Below are 21,304 nucleotides of genomic sequence, written 5' to 3'. Positions count from 1 at the left end.
GGGTTTTCCTTGGGGGGCATTGATTTTTCTCTAGAGCAAGGTAAGTAAATGTTTTCTGCAAGACACAGTAAATATTTCAGGTTTTATAGGCCAGATGGTGTCTGTTGCAATTACTCAGCTTTTCTGTTGCAGCAAAAAGCAGTCATAAATAATTCACGAATAAATGTGTGTGACTGGGTTCCAATAAAACTTTATCTGCAAAAGCAGTAGAGTGGAGTAGACTTGGCCCACAGGTTGTAGTTTCCTAGGCTCTTGCCTGTGGGCATATACATCTAGCTCCTGGAGGGCTGAGAGCTAGGCAGAGACGGGATGGAAGATCCCACTGTTCAGTATGTTGATCTTCAATTAATTTGCTGTTTTCACCTGGCCATTTATGATGAGAGCTGCCTGAATTCTGAACTGATGTGACTCAGTTTCTCTGGAGAATAAACTGCTCATCTTTTATGGTGGTTTAAACTGGGGAGAGATAGTTTTCTAGTGGGGCAGGTATCTAGGGATCCAAAGATCCAGAGACAGACTTTACCCATTCCTCTTGGTTAGCTCCATGCTTTATTCTTGCTCTCCATGGTCTCTGGTACCTTCAAGAGCCAAGACCAAATTTTTTGGGGGGCAATCTGGCTCACTTTGTTATAATACTGACACTCTTAACATGTAGGTTATAATGTTCTTCATTCTGTCCCCAGCCATCTTGTTTTTTTTTTTTAATTAAATTTTGAAATATTTCAGGAATACAGAAAGGCATAAGAATTGTAAGGATATCACCCTTGTCTTCACCACCCAATTTAAAAAAATACAACAGAGACAGGGGCCCATGGTTATACCTTAATTCCATAGACTCTCAATCTGGGAAAACTTTGTTGAAATGGTTAATCCATTAATTTGTTGCCCGTGTCATTCAAATAATTTTTATTCCTTTACTTACATGTTGCTTTTGTCTTGAATGAATTTATTATAATTAATGTAATAATTTCCTTTATAATAGACACAGATTTTAAATTTTTTTTTTTTTTTTTTTAGATTTTAAATTTTTTTAGTATACATAATGCTGTAGTAGAACACCGTTGTTCACATAGGTTTTTCCATCTTTTGGGATTATTTATTTAGAATTAACACCCATAAGTGGAATTACTGGACCAAAAGGTATGAATATTTTTATGGTTATCGATCCATAATAAAACTTTTCTCTAAGCACTGCCAACTTGAGTGTCATCAATCTCTCCTGAAATGATAAATTCAGAACCACAGTTCTTACTACTGAATTAGAGGGCAAGCATGGTTAATTACTGCTGTAAGTGTGAAGAAATTAGCCAGCAGCTACATCTCATTGCCACTCAAAAATTGTGGTCCACAAACAGGCAGCTCAGTTATCACCTGAGAGCTTGTAACAAATGCAGAATCTCAAGTCCCACCCCAGACCTAAAGAATCAGAAACTGCATTTTAACTAGATTCCCCAGGTGATTCATATGCACAGCGAAGTTTGAGAAGCACATCTAATTCTTTGATGTTCTGAGGAGCTCAGGACACACGTTTTATTCATCCAGTCAAAATGAAGGAGCCTAGGATACTTCCGGTTTGAAACATGACTGCAGACTTCCCATCACCTCACAGCCTCCTCGTTGTCCCAAGTGTGGGCTGTTGCCTAGCGGAGGTGTAGAAGGAGCATTGGTCCAAGTTGGAAAACCTTGGTTCTCATTCTTGGGTGAGCCATTTAAGTGATCTTTGTTAAGTTCTCCATGTTACGTAATGGCCTCATTGAGCACTCAGGACCATTTGAGAAAAAATGGAAAAGCATTTCAAAAGAATCTTCCAAATCTTCTATACACGTAAGATATGTGATTGCAGTCACCATGTGCAGTGGAGGCATGTTGTCCTTGCTGGGGTACCAGGCAGGCAGTGTGCCCAGATGAGCCTTCATCCCTGAGAGCTTTGTGGCATCTTAAGGCTCTGGGGCAGCACTGTGGCAAGAAGGGTGTTGTGACAGCTTCACAGGGAGCCCTCCCTTTGCCACTTGGGATAATTCTATTCTGTTTGAAAGAAACTGGTTGCACATTAAGGCACATAATAGTTTCCTAGGGCTGCTGTAACAAATGACCACTAACTTGGTGGCTTACAATGATAGAAGACTACTCTCTCTTACTTCTGGAAACTAGAATTCTGAAATCAAGGTATCAGCAGGCCTATGCTCCCTCTGGGGACTTGAGGGGAAGAATCCTTCCTCGCCTCCTCCAGCTTCGGGTGACTCCAGGCAGTCCTTGGCTTGTGGATGTGTAACTCCAATCTCTGCCTCCTCTGTCCTCACATGACTTCTCCTCTGGATCTGGGCCTTCTTCCCTTCTCTCTCTTACTTGTCACTGGATTTGGGGTCTGCCAGAATAATCCAGGATGATTTCATCTCAAGATCCTTAATTTACATTTGCAAAGACTCTTTTCCCAGATAAGGTCACATTCACAGTTCCCTCGGATTAGGACTTGCACATACCCTTTTGAGGGCCACTATTCAACCCACTGCAGGGAACGTGAAAGAATCCAGGCATGAGGCTGGAGAGGGCACACTTGACTACCTGACTCCTTTATTCAGATTGGCACAAAAACTAACCAGCAGCTGGTAACCTCAATCCTGTTTCAGGGACAATAAGCCATGTGAGATATGTCTGAGTCATGATGAGGTGTTGGGGCTTTCCTGATTATGATGTACTTGGGCATCCACGGAATTCTCAGAATTTAAGATGGTGGATGTAGTCCATGGGGCTCTCCTTAGCAGTGACACCTTTGTCTCCCAGAACATCTGCCCCTGGCCATTCCAATGACCTCAGCCTCCGGTGGCCCCAGTGTCCAATCAAAGACTTCTACTCGAGGAGCCCAAGGCAAAGGGTGTGTGTGTAGGGGGGGGGGGGAAGAGTCTTCTAACTAGTTAATTTCAAGTAATGGGGGATTTTTTTTCAACCAGAAATGGATTTCCCACAAGTGATACATAGGGATGGAAAAACAAAATTTCCTCCCCTGCCTTCCTTACCCCTCCTCAGATTTCTGTGAGACAGGCTATGAGCTATTCCACATGGCCACACCTCATCTGGCGAAGGCAGGTCTGACCAACCATGCCACCCCTAGGTTCCTGGATGGAGCCCAGCAGGAGTGCCTGGGATGGGAGGAGGCAGGGGAGGCTCATGAGAGGCTGGGTGAGAATTCTGAGTAGTTGAGCACTTGGGGGAGCCTGCCTGTTGGTGGCCTGTTATTCATTGCCAGTGAAGACAGCTGTCGTGCTGACCAGCCCAAGGCAGCAAACTTACAGGGCCAGGGAGCAGCTAGGAGGATGTAAGCTGTAGTGAAACATGGGCTCACAGCCAGGTCTCTTTTAGAGAAATTTGGGGATACCTTCAGAGGGTGGAGAGGGGTGGTGAGATTAATGGGTGATGTTGGTTCAAGAGAAGTGGTTGAGAGCCCAAGGAGCGATTTTGTAACCACTGAAGTTAAGAGGGCAAGATAGGACTATGTAACCTGCATTCATTGTGACTAAAGTTGTTCCCATGGCTTCACCCCACGTCGTGCCTTCTCAGAACAGGGTTCAGACGGGACCCTAGATATGCGTGGAAGAACATGTGAAGAGAGGGGTAAGAACTTCCTACAGAAATGCCCGACAGTCTGTACCGAAGCAACAGAGCTCAAATCAGGATGATCACCCATCAGTTACCCAGCACCAGTGATGGGCAGCCTTGGTCAGCAGGGAAATTTGCTGTATTGGAAGAGGTACAGCTATTTTGTTAGAGTATAGCTACATAAATAAAGTTGGTAAGAGGCTTTGTAAAGAAAACAGTAAAAATTGTATGGGCATGTGCATTTTGCATGAAATATTTTATTGGTAGAAGTGGGATGTACTGACTGAATCATCAGAATTAGACAGGGCTATTCCAGGACCTTCTGATCAAGCAAGAGACTTGGAATTTTTTTTTAAGACAGGGAGGGAAGGGGGATGGGCAGAGGGAAAGGGAGAGAGAGAATCTCAAGCAGACTCCCCACTGAGCCAAGAGCCCAAAGTAGGGCTCGATCTCATGACACTGAGATCATGACCTGAGCCAAAATCGAGAGTTGGATATTTAGCCAACTGAGCCACCCAGGTGCCCTGAGACTTGGAAAGTTTTAAAGGTATTTTAGAAAGGAAGATCTTGAGATTCTAAGAGGAAGAGAGAGATTGGATGGTATATTAATTTCTTACGGCTGCTATATAACAAACTGCTACCTACGTGGTGGCTTAAAAAGGGACAAATGTATTATCTTATAGTCCTAAGCATCAGAAGTCTGAAATGGACATTGTGGGGCTAAAATCAAGGTGTCAGCAGGACCGTGTTCCTTCTGGAGGCTCAAGGGGAGAATCCATTTCCTTGCCTTTTCCCCCTGGTAGAGGTGTCCCATGTTCCTTGGCTCCTGGCCCCCTTCCCTCTTCAAACCCAGCAGTGCCTGGCCAAGGCTGGCTCACACTGTGTCAGTCTGACACGGACCCTTCTGCCTCCCTTGTCTACAACAAGGACTCTCCTGGTTACACTGGGCCTACCTGGATAATCCAGGGTAATCCCCCTGTGTTAGGTTAACTGATCAGTAACCTTAATTCCATCGGCAGATGTAATCTCCCTTTGTCATGTAACCTGACACTTTTACAGAGTCTGGGGATTAGGACCTGGGCATCTTTGAGGGACTATTATTCTGTCTTCCACGGGTGTAATTTGAGAGGCATTTGTGCAGAAGGTGGAGAATGAAGTCACTTAACGGAGGGTGTGGTGGTAGGTAAAAGGTTTGTACCTGGCCTGCGTGGACTTTTTGAGAATGGCAGCAACATGTTTTATTGCATTGTCATTGTTACAACCTATGCAAATAAACTCAGTTTTCATGAATCTATGCTCACCCATGTCCTGTTTGCCATCACTTCATGGAAAAGACAGGAGATAGCCAAGTGCCTTCTCTTGGAGGTTCCTATGAGTGGCTTTGGCTCTCAGTAGTCTGTTGCCTTAACCCCTCTCCTAGCTTTTGTGGGGCTGATCCTTCTCAGATAGAGGGGCAGAGAAGGTTAACTCCATAATCAGGGTGACAGAGGACTGAGAGAAGGTGAAAGAATACCCCACTCCAGGAAGAGATGGAAGAGGATCTCCTCTCCCCTAATCTCAACACCACGAGACTGGCCAGAAACAGCACAAGGGGTGGCGTGAAAGCAAGCACTGCCTACCTTGTCCTTGGGCTGGAGGTGTCTTACTTAGGAACTAACACTTCCAAAGTGGGATACAGAGGAAAGGAACAAAGGGCTGGTTGCCTAGGATAAGACCTAAGCTTCACGCAGAGAGAGTACAAGGCATCTTGTACAAGGGTCTACATCTGGGCTGCGCAATGCCATTTTTCAGGTGTGAAAAGAGGTACAGATGGAGACAGAAATGTCATCTAGGAATATAGTGAGTGTACTGGGTTGGGTTGACCCTTGTGCTGTGTCTCTTGGGGTCTGAGTGAAGCAGCTAGGGATCCTGGGTGGTGAGAAGCCCTCCAGAATGGGTGGACTAGCCCAGAAGATGTCTCTGCGTTCTTGCTCAGTCCTACCCATCTCCTGAGAATTTCACCCCAACATGTACCCAGGGCTACTTTAGGGGCTGCCAAGTGCTTATAAGCCCTGCTCTCGGCCACAGTTGATCTGTCCAGGAACGGATACCTTACTGACCCAAGCTGGGTTGCTATGCTCTTTCTCTAGCTTCAAGTGTAGTGAAACTGCAGTTACAAAGTTCAGGGGCTGGAGGCAGTCCTGTTTCCTAACACCTGTCTGTGATGAAAGAGGATGAGGCCAACATGGAAAGTGGAACAGGACAAGAGGTGAAGAAGGAGCCTTGGGAATGTTTGGGGCCCTGGCTCCTTTTTTTTTTTTTTTTTTTAAGTAGGCTCCACGCCCAGTGTGGAGCCCAACATGGGGCTCGAACTCGCGACTCTGAGATCAAGACCCGAGCCGAGATCAAGAGTCATTCACTCAACCGACTGAGCCACCCAGGTGCGCCCCAGCTCCAGCTATTCTTGAGCCTAGGGGTATTGCTGGCCTTCCCCGAGCTCAACTCTGCAGCTCTTCCTTGTAGCCTGCGGGTGAGTACATGTTCCTTTCAGCAGAACTGGGTTCAAGCTGGAGTTCTATTGCCTGGCAACAAAGCAGTAGAATTGAAAGAAGGAAGAAGGTGATGGAAATGTGAAGGGGAGTTCATGGAGGCAGCCCTTTGTAGCATTAGCCAGAGAGCTTTCATCTCCCCCAGAACATGCACTTCCTTGCAGGGCACAGACAAGATATCAGAGTCTCCTGGAGACACACATAGACAATGAAATGGGCCAGCAGGCAATGAGGGAGGTAGCAGTCCTGTTTGAGTCCAAAGTCAACATCAATGACTACAGGAAGACTTGAGAGAGGACAGGGAGAGCACAGAGAGAGAACAGAGAGGCATGGAAAGAGTTTGCAGACAGTTGCCTCATAACAGCACACATGGAACAATGTCCACAGATCTTTGGGGGTGGGTGGCACCCAAGCAGAATTGCGAGGTGTTACAGACTGAATTGTGTCCCTCCCACATTTCATGTTGAAGCTCTACAGGGTGACCGTTTTGAAGATAGGGCCTTTAAGGAGGTCATTAAGGTTAAGTGAGATCATGGGGTGGGGCCCAGATTTGATAGGACTTTGGTCGTAAAGAGAGGAAGAGACACCAGAGCACTCTCTCCTCCGTGTGTGTGCACAGAGGAAAGGCCATGTGAGGATACAACATGCTAGCCAGGAGGAGAGGCCCCACCAGAAACCAGCCCTGCCGGCACCTCGATCGTAGACTTCCGACCTCCAGAACTGCGAGAAAATAAATGTCTGTTGTTTATGTCACCCAGTCTGTGGTATTTTGTTATGGCCACCTGAGCTGACTAATACAGGAGGAAATGGAAAAGATAAAATAAATACAGGAAATCCGGAGGAAGTCCATTAGGAGCATGATTTCTCATTGAGCAGTTTTAACATCCTTGTCTCCTTATCTCTGCCTCCTTCTGATTAGTATATGGTGTTGTTATTATCAAAGGCCAAATTCTCACATCATTAGAAGATCCTGACACACCAACCATTGGCAAATGTGCTACCCACCATCATCAGGTGCTTTGAACTGGTTCTTGGGTGAGTATGGAGCTGGCCAATTTATCCCCATAGTCCTTTCCATTTCCTTGTAGAAAGGGGCAGAAATTCACCACCTCGCTGCCAAGGGTAGAGCCCATGGTCAGTCGTTCAGTTAACATTATTCAGTACCTACTAGTGCCATGAAATAGTGAACAGCTCTCTGGATCACAGGATGATGCTCACACCGAGCTAATAGCAAAATCATGGCTTCTAACAACTGTGACCAGTAGTCATGGGTTATTTTATACACACACACACACACACATATTTTATATATGGGGGCTCATATATATGACATATATATGTTATAGATATTATAGTTGACCCTTGAACAACATGAACAACATGGGGATTGGGGCACTGAGTCCCCATGAAGTTACAAATCCATCCAAATTTTGACTCCCCCAACACTTAACTGCAAATAGCCTACTGTTGACCAAAACCTTACTGATAATATAAACAATGCATATTTTGTATGTTATATGTATGATGTGTTGTATTCTTACAATAAAGTAAGCAGAGCAAAGAAAATGTTATTAAGAAAATCATAAAAGAAGATGCATTTATAGTACTGTACTGTATTTATGAAAACAATCTGTGTATAAGTGGAGTTCAAACTCATGTTGTTCAAGGGTCAACTAATTGTATATATATAATAGGGGGTTATTAATATAGATTGTTGATTAGGTTCTACCTTTGATAAACCTAGAGAGGAGAGAAATAACAAAAGTGAATTTAGAAAACTTCTAGTCCAACCACTTAAAAAAATCTGATAGAAAAGTTTTAGAATTCATCCTCTCTCCCTTAACAAAAAATAAAGACACAGTTTTGCTACAAATTGTATAGAATATGACAAAAAAGTAAGACAGGTGAGTTGGAGGAAGAAGTGATGGGTTGAGGGGTGCCTGGAAGGGACGCCTAGAGCGACGCACACGTATGGAGTGTGGTCCACAGAGCAGGTGTGGGAGAAGATGGAGACACAGAGTCTGGGGAGATGGACAGTGAGGGATGGCTCGCAGCTGTAGGACAACAAGGCATGGAGTGTAAAGCATTGTGGGACAGTGACCATCATTCCTACTTTAGAAATATAATACAAATGCGCTACAACACTTATTAGGAAATTGGGGCCTCTAAATGGGGAGGAAACCTGGAAACTGAATGTGGAAAAGGTGACTAAGAGAGTGTGTTTGCAGCCCCTTGCATTGCATGTGTGGTTTGCTAGACTCGATTCACTAGAGGGAACCGGGACAGAAAGAGGCTCTGGCTAGAGAGGGAAAGGAAAAGCAAGCAGTACTGCAGAGAAGGAAGAGGAACCTTTGGCTCCCATTCATTCATTCATTCATCCAATTTTTTTTCTCACATTGGAGAAGGTGAGGAAAAGAGAGACTATAAAAAACTCCTAAATTGTGGGTCACCAAGAGAAGATACATTCTATGGAGAAAAGTGGGACGGGTGAAGGGACGTGAGGGTGAATTTAGCCCCTCAGAATGAAGAGCATATGCCAGGCCAGGTATCTCAGCCCTTCTAGGTTTTGGTCTGGATACAATCGCCCTGGCTATCACATTGCCTCTGATCTTTCCTTCTCTGTCCCCTAAGGTGGGCTGGGAGAAAGGAGAAGCAAGGATCCCAGAGTGTCTGGAATCACATAAAAGCAAAGCTGTAAAGACCTCTTCAGCCCTTTTTTTCCTTCCCCGAAACTATCATTAAACATTAAGTTCATGGACTTCCATCACCGTAGCATGTTTTTAATAACCCTTAAGGTATCCAGCCCCTTGCTGTCTTATCTCATTTCGTTAATTACATTTCATGATCATGGAGGGTCGGGAGGCAGAGAAGGAACCAGCATCCAATTTCAGAGAGCAGCCGCGATCCCGAGATGGGCAAGCAAGATGATGTAAAAAATCAATTCAGCAGTCAGCTGTGATGCACAATGGCTCCCAGGGATAGGGTAAGGACAGCCAAGTACACAGGCAGATAGGGAATGAGACAACTCGATCCCTCTGTGTGGGGCAGTGTGATGTGACTCTTGCAGTGAGTGGGCATAACTCAGTGCCACTATGAGTAGGGAGAAATCTCTGCAGATACCCTGCAAAACGTAGAGACTTTTCAGACCACTTGGAACTAAATGTGTACAGTTTTGCGTTCCCAAATTGATTTGTCAAGTGCTGTAAGGCTTGGGTGAATAAACAAGGGGCTCCATTGAGGACCCTGGCAAAGGACAGTAAGACCTCAATTATTTGGCAATCTCAACTATTGAGGGAACACAGGTGAGATAGATGACCAAAAGGGCCTCTGAGCAGAGTCTACAATGACATAAACCCGATGCCTCGAGGCTCATCATCTGCATTCAGAAGAGCACACCCCTCGGAAAACACTCTTTACTCTTGCTTTGGGACCAAGGCTAAGGGACTCGGTCATTTGATTTTCCTGGTATGGTAGATCAATTTAAAAACAAGTCTCCAGCCCATGAATCTGGTCTGGGCTTGTGACATGCGTTAGCCAATAAAATACAGCAGAAATGACAGAGTGTCAGTTCCAAGCCTCAGGAGGCTTTGCCTGCTTCTACTCTCTCTCCTGGAATTCTGCTATTCCCACGTGAGCAAGGTCAAACTCGTGGGAGGATGAGAGACTGTGTGAGGAAGAGCCCAGTATCCCAGGTGAGGTCATGCTAAACCAGCTGGAGCCAAGCGTGTGAGAGAGCCCAGCCAAGCTCACGGAGCTGCCTGCCTGGCCCCTGGCTGCACACAGACACGAGCCTGAGCCCAGTGGAGCTGGCTGGGTGGCACGTAATCATGTGAGCAGTAGCAAATGCCCGCTGTTTAAAGCCACTAGGTTTTAAGGTCGGTTGTTACTCAGCGGTATCTAACTGAAACACCTGGTCTGCTGCAGATTGTTGACCGGGAACAAGAAAAAAAACCCAACAACCAAACAACTAAAAAGCAGAAACAGAGACTCAAAGGTCGTAATGGTCTGGGGCTGTTTAGGGAAAGGGAAGCAGTTTGTGGCACTTCCCGAGACCCTGATCACTGGTGGTTTTAAAGCACAGTATAAAAGTCATCCAGGAAAATTAACTGAAATATAGTGTCCGTTCTTTAAGAAGGCAAGTGCATGAACCATACTTAAGAAAGATTCTCGTGTGGGGGCACTTGGGTGGCGCAGTCAGTTGGGCATGCAACTCTTGGTTTTGGCTCAGATCGTGATCTCAGGGTCGTGAGATCGAGCCCCGTGTCGGGCTCTGTGCTCAGTGCAGAATCGGCTTGGAGTTTCTCTCTCCCTCTCTCTCTGCCCCTCCTCCCTTCTCTCTCTCTCTCTAGTAAATAAATCAATCTTTAAAAAAAAAAGAAAGAAAAGAAAGAAAGATTCTCATTTAAAATAGTTAAGATAAAAGGCTTAAGGTGTTAAACGTTATTTATCTGAGAGATTCATTTGTGTGTGCAGGGACCATACTATCTGAAGCAAAAATCGGGTAACATCTTAGACAGGACTTTGTATTGCTTCCAGGTGCAAAAGGCAGCGTATGCTGGGAAATGGAGTTTGGTTGCCATGATATTGGCCATTAGCCACTCATGGTGACAATGGGACACTGTAGTCAAAACCAGGATGACCCAAGAAGATCTGGGCAGAAGAACCAAACTCTTCCCATATGGTCCTTCCTTCTTCAAAGGTGCCAGATTAGTGGTGCTGACACACAGACGTGGACTGCAGAGCCAGCCTTCATGGGCAGCCTGCAGGGCTCTCTGTGCAGCAGACTGAAAAGAGACAGGGTCGAAGAATTGCATTCACACAAAGCTGCCATCTGCAGGACCAGCTTCACTCCTTGGCTTGCCCTTTATTGCTTCCTCTGAACACCATACACCCAGTTCATTCCATTCCATGTACCTGAAGCCTGCTCCTTTCCAAGACACCATTAAGCACCACAGGGGTAAATGATAAAAATAATGGCTCACATTCATTGCATGTGTAGTAAGTGCCAAGGACTGGATGAAGCTCATGTCATGGACGAACCCATTAACCCCGTAAGTTAAGTGCTACTGCTCTCTCTCCTTTAAAGAAGTAGAACAGAGGCACAGAGCGATAAAGCAACCTGCCCAAGGTCACACAGTTAGAAAATGGCAGAGGCAGGATCCCAGCCCTGATGGCTGGCTCCACACCCATCCCCTAAATCGTTCGGCTCTGCTCCTTCAGTAGGCAAGTGTCCTTATTACCTTCCCGGCTGGGTGTGGCCACAACCTTTGACCACAACTCTGAGCCAACCCATCACTCATCACTGGCCCTCACGCCTCTCCCCAACATCAGCTCTCAGGGAACTGCATGACATGCACCTGTTCTCAGGGGGATGAGGTCCTTTGCCTGACGGCTAATTACCACCCATCACCTGCCGCAGGCCCACGGAGAGCAGCCCTGGCACGGGGCTGTGTGCCTCCACCTGAGGCAGCTCAGCTTTCAGCTTTGGGGAGCAGAGTGGTGGCACCCAAGGCTAGCTGCCAACACCCCCTCCCTGTCCCCACCCCCGCGGAGCCGCTAAAGGCCAAGGCTCCAGGCTGTTTTATCTCCTGCTCACACCCGTCTCCTCTCCCTCCTCCTCTCTATCTGGGAGTTTCCTTGTGGTTCTAATGAAAAACCCTTGTGTCACGTTGAAAAGTTGCCAGTTATTGCTGCCGGGAATAAAATCCAGTCTCTGCGGGGCGGAGACTCCCGAATTTTCGAGCTGGGAGTGAGGAGTGGCTGGTTGGAATCATCTTTCCGGTGCCAGCCGAGCAGTCTCTCAAGCATAAAGAGATGCCCCCAGGTGGGGCCCTCCCTGACAGCGGTAGGCAAACACAGACCAGGCCTGGCCAGGCTCCCCGCCCCACCTGGACTGTCTCTCGGGCCGGCCTTAGGCCCCAGCACACCTGCCAGGAGTCAGTGGGCTTCCCTCAGGCTGACTGGTTCAGGCTCTTTCCCCATCTCCCCAGAGAGCGGACAAAGCTTGGTGCCCCTTCTCCTGTGAGCTCTCAGGTCAGTGAGGGCTAAGCAGTGGCTTCCCCAAATCCTTGGAGACCTGCTCAGTCCACCTGCAGATTATTCAAAATGTGGGCTCCTCTGGATCTACCCGGAGTCCCTGAATCCAAATCCCCAGAGCCACGGTTTGGGAAACCCCATTCTGAACCCCTCCCTGCCTGGACTGTCCTGCTCAAAACCATGGGACCTAAGCCACTTGACCCAAGGAAAGATGCTCCCCGCACCGCGCTCCCCCCCCAACCCCCACAAACACACATGCTCTCCTAGGACTGCAAAGTCTCAGGTGCCCTGCGAAGGCCAGGTGTGACTGGCACATGAGGACAGCCAGGTGGTCTCTCCTCTTCACTGAGGATTCGAAAAACAGACCATTTAGTTGACAAAATGGAGTTTCCCTCGAGTTAACGGAGTGGGAGTGGAACCAGCTACGGGTTCAAACAGCACAAATGCTCCCAAGGAAGCCAGGCTGGAGGGGCCAAATATTTTCTTTACAGTTGATTTGATGCAGTTCTGTGGTCAATGGTGTGTGGAGGTGGGATGCCTCCTGATGGCCCGGCCCCCTCCTATTTGCGCGGCCAGCACCTCAAAGGGCACACATCATTTTTTTCCCCTATAAAGTGAATCTGGGCATTTTATAGCTGAAAAGGGAGCAATTCCATTTGAATGAATCAAGAGGCTGAAGGCAAAAGTGCATTACGTAGCTTTTACGGACATTCCTCCTGGATTGACAAGGATTGACAAGGTCCCGTGGCCACCCCCTGAAAAGCTTCAGCCACAAAACATTTCTTGACATCACTCAAGGGAGGTCTGCTGTCTTAGCTGTACTCACACAGGGCCTGTGGTGTTTCTTCACTTATCAGTTTAAGAAATGACTATGGTCTGCCTCTTGGTGTGGTGCATCCTTGTTAGCCATGACCCTGTAACGTTTCTCCTTTGTTAAATGAGAAGAAAACAGTAATATTATGGAGGGGAAACATACCTTTCAGCCACTTTGGACATTTTTAAACAATGTCTGTCAATCTGTGCATTCAAAAATGTTATCTGGGGAAAGATAGAACAGAGGTGTTAAGACCAAACTTGATTTTTTCCCCCCCTTCACCCCATGAACCCAAACCCTGTATTTCCATCAATAGCTAAACAGCTCCTCTGGCCAGCCTTTGCCAACCCTCCAGCTTTGCAGTCCAACAATCATTTGCCCTTCTGGAAATTCCCACCACACTCAGGAATCACACTCTACAATTTAGCCTATGCTAATATTCTGTACTGTGTTGTAGCCTAGGTCTCGACTCCAAAAAGTGATTGCAAACTTAAAGGCAGTGGTATACATCCTACAAAGCTTAGCAACACTTTACAGGCACTGTAAATATCTGGTTGGACTAATTTCCAGTGATTTCCCTCTGCACACTCTACACACCTACATCACACCCACCATTATGCTTGGTGTACTCGACTAGATCATGAAATAGCTATTTCACATACATCTGTTTCCTCTTCCCCACCCCAAATAAACTTGTCAAGGGCAGGCACCTTTGGGTTTCCCCCAAGAAGCCAGTAAAACATAATGTAAAGATCCTAAAGTTACTTTATTGCCAGTGAATCCTAGAAAGGAGTAATGTAATTAGCCATTGTCTGCTGACCTGGGTTGACCAGTTAGCTTCTCATCATCAAGGAAGACAACACTGAACCAAATAATGCTGAATTGGCACTGAGAGTGGGGCTTTCTTTATTTGTAAACTTGCCTTTTGCATCACAGCAATAAAGTCGGTGGTTCTGAGCTGGCTTACTCTGTAAGTGCATTACAATTTTAAGGACTCCATGATATCCGTCCCTCCCCCCTTCAGCCCCCACAGCATTCTGTGGGAACCCCACCTACAGCAGTCACCCCAAGGCATTGGGATAACTCCTCTATGTCCTTCTCTAGTAACTGCTGGGGAAACTCGGTGGAGACTTTTTCCTCTCAAGCTTCCATGGGTTGTTCGCACACAGCAATCAGAGGTTCAAGTCATCCACAGCTGGGTTCCACTGTGGTTTCCAGGAACTCAAAGCTCACTCAGGCTTCAGAGGTGAACATTCAAAGAGTTTTCAAACTGGCCACGTCTCCTCCTGGGAGTGCAGTAGTCAATTCATTCACCTGTTTCCGGATGTCCTCTTTTGTAGTTTTCCTGATTGGCTGACTGGGTATGTGCACGGGGCTTTGCGACTGGGACTCTTCAGTCACGCCATACACTGACTAGAGAAGAAGCAAGAAGATAGAATCATGCACCCTCAGAGTTGCAGGGCGCCTTAGGGGCAGGCACTGCAAGAGCTCTTTTGATGCTTCCAATCCCCTCGGTGACATCCTGACAATAAGTGATCAGCCTTTGTGCAAATTTCTACAGTGAGGAGACCTCTTCCTCTTGAGGCAGCTTGTCCCATCTTTGGGCTACCACTGTTAGAAGATCTTCCCTCTCACTAAGCTGCAACAGTCTCTTGAATATCAGCGTGTCTCCAAATATGGTCCTAGACCATCCGCAAAGAATCATCTGTGGGTACTCGGTAAAGATGCACATTGCTGAGCCCCACCCCGACCTACTGAATCAGTCTTTGTGGGTGGGGTTTGGGAACCTGCACTTTTATCAAATGGCCCAGGTGATTCTGAAGCACAAGAAAGTTCAAGAACAACTGTTGAAAGTTATGCACGAAAGATCCTCTCTAGATTTTCTCTTCCCCAGCAGATGACAATGCCCATCTGGTACAAATTTGAGATGGCAGGGTTTCAGATTCTTTCCTTTTCAGCCAAACAGCTTTCTGGCCTCAGTTTCTCCTCATGCTATGGCTGCTTATTAAGCAGTTCCCTTGTGCTGGAGACAGACAAAAGACAATCTTTGCTTTGGGAATGAAATGAAACCCCAAAGGCTATGCAATGTATAGCTGAAATCTATAAAATCAAGAGGGGCTCAGACAGAGAGGATGTGAGCACCATGAAATTCTGGAATATTAGAATTAGGTGGCCCTTAAAGATTAACTGAGGATGCTTTAAGACTAGCATCATAAAGTCTAATACCTACAAGGGCATAACTTTTTCAGTAAAGAATAAAATATGTAAGTAGATTCAAGAAGTTGATATATATATCATGTCGTGTGTGTGTGTGTGTTTGAGAAAATGAGAGCATTGGTCATTACAAGAAATAGGAATGTCTGGGGGCACATCTCTAACCTTTTGAAATTAATATTATGGGGGACAGACTTGTTCTCCCACAATATGGTCCTTGGTGTCGTGGTAAGGTTGGGATATACCAGTTGTGGGGCAGGCTGAGTGTGGCACCCTTGAGTATGTCATGGCCACTGTCCCTTCCAGGAGAGTGAAACACAAATAATGACGGTTGGCACATTCATAGTTGGGTACGATGGTGATGTGAATTTGGATGATCTAGCTACATAAAAGACTTTCAAAGTACTAAGCTCACCTTCACCCATGGGACTTGGATACTTTTTGTTCCTTTAGTTTCTTTTCCTCCTGGGAGCCAATTGCTACTTCCCCTGCACACCTCAGCACACTTGAGCCTGCTTTGGAAGCCCTCAGGAAGCCCCCCGTCTGGTGTCCCCTCCTGGCCCCTTGGTGCCATCCAGCACTTCCCTGATACAGCCCTCCTGACTGCCTGGGGCTTCGCCTCCCCCCACCCCAGTTGTGGCTTTGTGACGACTCGTCACTGTATTTCAGCAGCAAGAACGGTGCCAAGTACACTCCACAATATTTGTAGAATGAATGAATGAAATTGTTTCAAAGGACAAAACGGGGTAGAATTAACAAATAGCAAACAACTGTTTGAACAGTACCAGAAACAGAAAGGCTATTTGCGTCAAGAATTTTTAATTCAGCTAAACTAGCGAACCTTTTTAACCTTTTGTGGGTTCTTCAGACGCCGGCATTTTCTGATATCCATTTCTGTTGTATTCACACACCCTGGCTGAGAAAAAAAAAATCATTATATAAATTACTAAGTTATACCTTCCAGTGTGACCCAAGCGACACTATCAGACCCAGTCTTTGTCTTTCCTATTACAGATATTACATGATTATCTCCACTTGGCCATTTACAATTCCTTTTATGAAGATGTTTTGTCTTCAGTATGTGTTCCTGCACAGAGTCCCCATATGAAATATCAAAGCCTACCTCCCACTATCTAGGGGTGACATGTAGAGGGTAGAGTGTATAGTTTATAAGAGTAAACTTCTTCTTTTTTTTTTTTTAAAGATTTTTATTTATTTGACAGAGAGAGACACAGCGAGAGAGTGAGCACAAGTGGGAGGAGGAACGGAGGGAGGAGCAGGCTCCCCACTGAGCAAAGAGCCCTATGCGGGACTTGATCCCAGGACCCTGGGATCATGACTCGAGCCAAAGGCAGACGCTTAACCGACTGAGCCACCCAGGCGCCCCAAGAGTAAACTTCTTATTCAGAGTGGCCAGATAGTTTCAGCCACAGCCTTTGTTACTACACGTTATCTGACCATCTACCAACAATCCAATATCACAACGGGGAATTACTTTTTGGGTTTTGCTTTTAACCAGCTTTTAGGAAGGGCTGACATAGTTTCCTCATTCTAGTTCCAATTCATGAGGAGAATGCAAGATTTGTTTTAATCATAGGAAATTAAAAATACTCATTACTTCTAACCTCATTATGCATGGATTTTGTATTTGTGAATTCACCTACGAACTAAACTTTATTCATAACCCCCAAGTCCCTATTTGTGGTGCATTTGTGATCATTTGTGGACACGGGCAAAGCAGCAAAAATCATGAGCGGCCCGATGTGGTGTTCCTAGGGAGGCTGACTAAGCTGAGGCTCGGCCTTCTTGTTTCATCTCTTACTGTAAACGAATGTCCTTTTGACGGTCTATTTAGGCCCACCTTTTCCACAGTTCTGTGCTTTTTGTTGATTTTGCTGTTTAACATGGCCCCCGAGCATAGTATGATGTGCCGTCTAGCGTTCCTATGTGCAAGAGGGCTGTGGGGTGTGTGACAGAGAACACAAGTGTGTCAGGCAGAGAACACTGGTGGCCCTGAATTCCGTATTCATAAACCAAGAACATACTTTAAATAAAATGTCTTTAAACAGAAACAGGCTTTAGACATGGTTACCTATTGATTAGTTGAAAAGATTGTGACCAGAGGCTCACGGAAACCTAACCCTGTATGTCTCCCTGGATAATGACTCAGCATTGGCTAATTCAGGGAGCATGGCTACTTTGCAGAACATAACTACCATGAATACTGACAGTGGGCCGCATCTGAGGAAGATTATTCTACAATTTAGAGTTGAGTGACAGTAGAAATGGAAACTGCTTATTGAAAGTGAAGGGATGGAGAAACATCTATCATGCAAATGGATATCAAAAGAAAGCCGGATTTAGCTATACCCATATCAGACAACTAGACTTAAAACCAAAGACAAACGAGAAGTGAAGAAGGGCTCTGTATCATAATAAAGGGGACAATCCAACAAGAAGTTCTAACAACTGTAAATATTTATGCACCCAATTTGGGAACACCCAAAATATACTTAAAAAAAACCCCAGAAACTGCTTATTTTGGGGCTGTAAACTTCTGGGGCCCAGATGTCCCAGGGGGACTTCCCACGGTTCTCCTTTTCCAAGTCCATATTTTCATGGATGAATAATTCTTAAAAGCTGGAACTGACATACATTCCAGACAATCTACCGAGATTATATTGACTGAATGGCAAAACCAATTTCACAAAATTTAGCAATGCTCTTTAATTTTAAGAATGAGATACCTGGTGGCTAAAGACAGTCTTTTCTTTCAAGTGAAGGAAGAGGGAAACAAAACAAAACAAAACAAAAACATAGAGAAACAAGCAGAGCTTTCTCACCACTGGCCTGTGCACATCCCAAAAGGCCCGTTCTTGACTATCCAAAATTTTCCTTTCCGTCTTGTCCTTTTTCCGATCTATCCTAAAAAAGCAAAGAAAGGAGATCAGAGCCTCCTGTTTCTAGGAGCTTAGTGCACACAGGGCTATTGGCATCTGTGTGGTCCCTGCTCTTTGCAGAGCTGTAACATAGGGGCGGACCATTCTCTCAAGAGAACCTCAAGAAGTCCACACGTGGGAGGAGTACTTGTTTTAGGCTGGACTACAAATCATCATAGATGTGGACTGAACATTGTGGGCCTAAGGAGAGAACCAGAATCCAACTGTTCATGTGGATGATTAAGATTGATATTATTCAGAACTGAATTATCCATGGACATGCCCCCCATCAAAGTGAATACTGTGTATTCAAATTATAGGAAAGAATATAACCATGGGCTTGCAGTGTTTCATCCTCAAATTTGAGAGTTTGCTTTAGATTCAGTTAATAGAAATGCCTTCAAAATACTGCAATTGCATGTTTTAAAAGTCACGTAAAGCATCTAGCTTTCTAAAAGCAGAGTAATAGCCCTAGCATGTGACAAGATCCAGAAGGCAAACATCACTGGTCTCAGCTGGGGGAGGTACAAATTGCAGGAGGTAAATTACAGGTGACTAAGACAGATTCTTTATGTTCTGATCAGTAAATAGATAAGAGGTTTTTTTTTTTTTTTTTTTTTTTTTTTTAAGGCCTGTATTACTTCATATTACCTCTCTAAGTAAAAAGTAACAGATTAATTGTTGTGTAATTTCTGGTTCTTGGCTCTCTTGGGAGCACTTCAGTTTACTGGCCTGAAATAAACCATAATCACCCTCTGATTTTTGTGATAATTACTGTGTATTTCAACGGCCCACAATTATAATGTAATCACGAACTTAATCAAAAAAGTTAATCGAGAAATACCATACATGTAGAAAGTGACAATTTCCCCTCCTTTTTCAACATGCAATGCTGGGTGATCCTCAAAGTGCAAATTAGCTCTCCTCTTTGCTTCACAGTGGCTTCTGAGTACACAGGCTCGGTTCTGCCGTCTCCTCCCCCCTCAACCCCCCTCCCACTTTCTCTTTCCTCAGGGGCCACGGCTCCTCCAGCTCAGCACAGAATCCTGTGCCCAGTGCCCACCTCCCTCCTGGCGGCCGGCAGCACCAGGTATGGTCTGCAGGCGTGTGGAATCGTTGCAGAGGGGAAAGACAGAGACTGCAGAGGGAGGGGGAGAGCCATGGCACCATGCTGGCCACCGGACCCAAAGTCCTTGGGTCATTTCCAACTATGACTACACCTGTGATCGATGAGCCAGCCCGGGGTGATGGGCTACAATGCTGCCCCCAGAGTGCGGAGGGGCGCTGCTCAGGGACAAGCAGCGTTCAGAGAAGAGGTGCTCACCTTTGCCTAGCTCAGTGTCCCTTTCTCATCTCCTCCTCTGTCCCATTTCTTCTGTTAACACTCCCGGCTAGATCAGAGATTGTTGTTGGAGAGGGCAAGAGAGAACCCAACCTGAGCAAGTTCAATTTCTAGAATTGCAAGGACCTGGTTGACAACTATGCTTATGGGCGGGAGGCCATGTATTGGCCACTTCTTATGTTTCCTTAGAGAGGTAGGAATTTCCACTGTAGTCCCTGGGAGGGAAAAGTATGGGGAAACACTCCAGCTAGTCTTTCATCCCCTGTACTCTGGGGGAGAAAGAGGGCCTTCACTTTGTTGGTGGATCTGAAAGAAGAAATTGAGAAAGCTCAGGTCGGTCCTTTCTGGGCCCTGTGTGGGTCAGCCTGTTCTCAGGATGCCTGTCCTCTGCATGCAGTGAACTTACAGGGGTCAACTCTGCCCTGGGGTGGGGGGTTCTGCAGATATCTAGCTCTGTTCAGCATGGGCAAGTTGAATTCCAGGGTAAAGATCTGTGGTCACAGATCCAAAGTCACGCCCTAGAACCTGGCTTTTATCAGTAATAATCTTAAGACACTGGACTCCAACATCTGACTTCTGCGCCTTATTTTTGATGTGCTCAACTCCTCCCCTGGGGGGGAAGGGAGAGGAGCTGGCCTCCCTAAACTCCAACATGTTTTCCTATGAAGAGAGAATCTCCAGAAAAGTGGGTCTGATGTTTTTCAGCCCCTGAGCACAGAAGAATACTTGGAAATCTCTTTAGGAAATAGGAACATCTTCTAACCAGATTTCTACATTGGAAAGCAAGCCCATTGCCTGCTAGAACACATGCTTTTGAAGTTATTTCAGAGTGCCATTGATTTCAAAGATGAAACTTATCCATCTCGACCTTGATTTCTACTCTGCTGCTCTCATGCAAGACGACAGCATTTGACTGGCCATGGCTGGCCGGCCGTGGAAGGAAACCACTCTCACGCCACCTCCACATTCCAGAGAGTCTTTCTCTCTTTTCCAGGGTCTCTGTCAAGTTCACCTACTTCACTTGTGCTTCTGCTTGCATAAAGATGAATTCCCACTTCCTTGCAAAGGCCCTCTGGAGTCTTGCTAAGTTTTCCTAATGAGAAATGAAAATCAACGAGAAGGCATTAATCTTTGTAAGTTTGCACATCGATACCTATGCTTATTACAAGGCAGTCATCTATTTTGGTTACTCTCCATAGAATAGCAGCGCCCCACTTTAAATCCACTGGATGTGAACCCAATGTGATTTTGCACCAGACCCTGCTGTACAGAGTAGAACTATTAATATTCATTTACACACCCATTAAATCTGCAATCTCCGTGGTTCACCTGATTCCTCTTCTCTTATGTGTTTTATATGAACTTGTCGTCACCGTCACTGAAGATAGGGAAAAGGGTTTGTGGCTATTCATGCAGGATTTGGGGAAGGGATGAAGGGGCTCTGTGCAGCCTACTGGACATCTCCAAGAGCAAAGGCAAGAAGGGATTTCTCAAGACTCATCTTCTAGCAAGCAGGGGCCGGGAAAGGCATCAGGAAAGGAAAACACTGATGACCTGGCATTCATGCCTTTGAAAGTTTAGATTCAAAAGAGGGAGAAAAGGGAATGTCTATATTTGCGAGGTTCATGAAAGGAAAACCCAAAAACAGAAAGAAAGAAAAGGCATCCAGGGTTGCCTTAGAGGAAGAGGGGAGAAGCTTTTTCTCTAAGCCTGTAGTCTTACCTGATGGCACAATAGGACAGTGGTTGGGGGGGGGGTGTTTGACAGGTCTCCTAATGATCCACCTAATTCTGATGGAATGCAAGGACAGAGCCCACATTATGCTATGTATTTTCAT

At 45.8% G+C, this 21,304-nt stretch overlaps 1 protein-coding gene across 5 annotated transcripts in view; it reads right to left on the bottom strand.

Annotated features, from left to right (window-relative positions):
• Nucleotides 1-21,304, bottom strand: part of RGS6 (regulator of G protein signaling 6) — a 549,755-nt gene that overhangs the window by 63,718 nt on the left and 464,733 nt on the right. For 4 of the 5 annotated variants that reach the window (XM_045901123.3, XM_045901122.2, XM_054513766.2 and 1 more), the window contains exons 8-12: nucleotides 20,484-20,560; nucleotides 18,030-18,111; nucleotides 16,028-16,102; nucleotides 14,287-14,385; nucleotides 13,135-13,196 (exon numbers count right to left, since the gene is read on the bottom strand). In XM_045901123.3, the coding sequence (XP_045757079.1) occupies nucleotides 13,135-13,196; nucleotides 14,287-14,385; nucleotides 16,028-16,102; nucleotides 18,030-18,111; nucleotides 20,484-20,560 (395 nt within the window). The remainder of the gene's footprint in view (nucleotides 1-13,134; nucleotides 13,197-14,286; nucleotides 14,386-16,027; nucleotides 16,103-18,029; nucleotides 18,112-20,483; nucleotides 20,561-21,304) is intronic. The other variant, XM_064571279.1, reaches the window with a different exon arrangement.

The sequence above is a fragment of the Mirounga angustirostris genome, unplaced genomic scaffold (genome assembly GCF_029215605.1).
Source record: "Mirounga angustirostris isolate CCGP_5_RB_7025 unplaced genomic scaffold, mMirAng1.0.hap1 SCAF_9, whole genome shotgun sequence".
Taxonomy (NCBI): domain Eukaryota; kingdom Metazoa; phylum Chordata; class Mammalia; order Carnivora; family Phocidae; genus Mirounga; species Mirounga angustirostris.
This window is presented reverse-complemented; position numbering and strand designations above follow the sequence as displayed.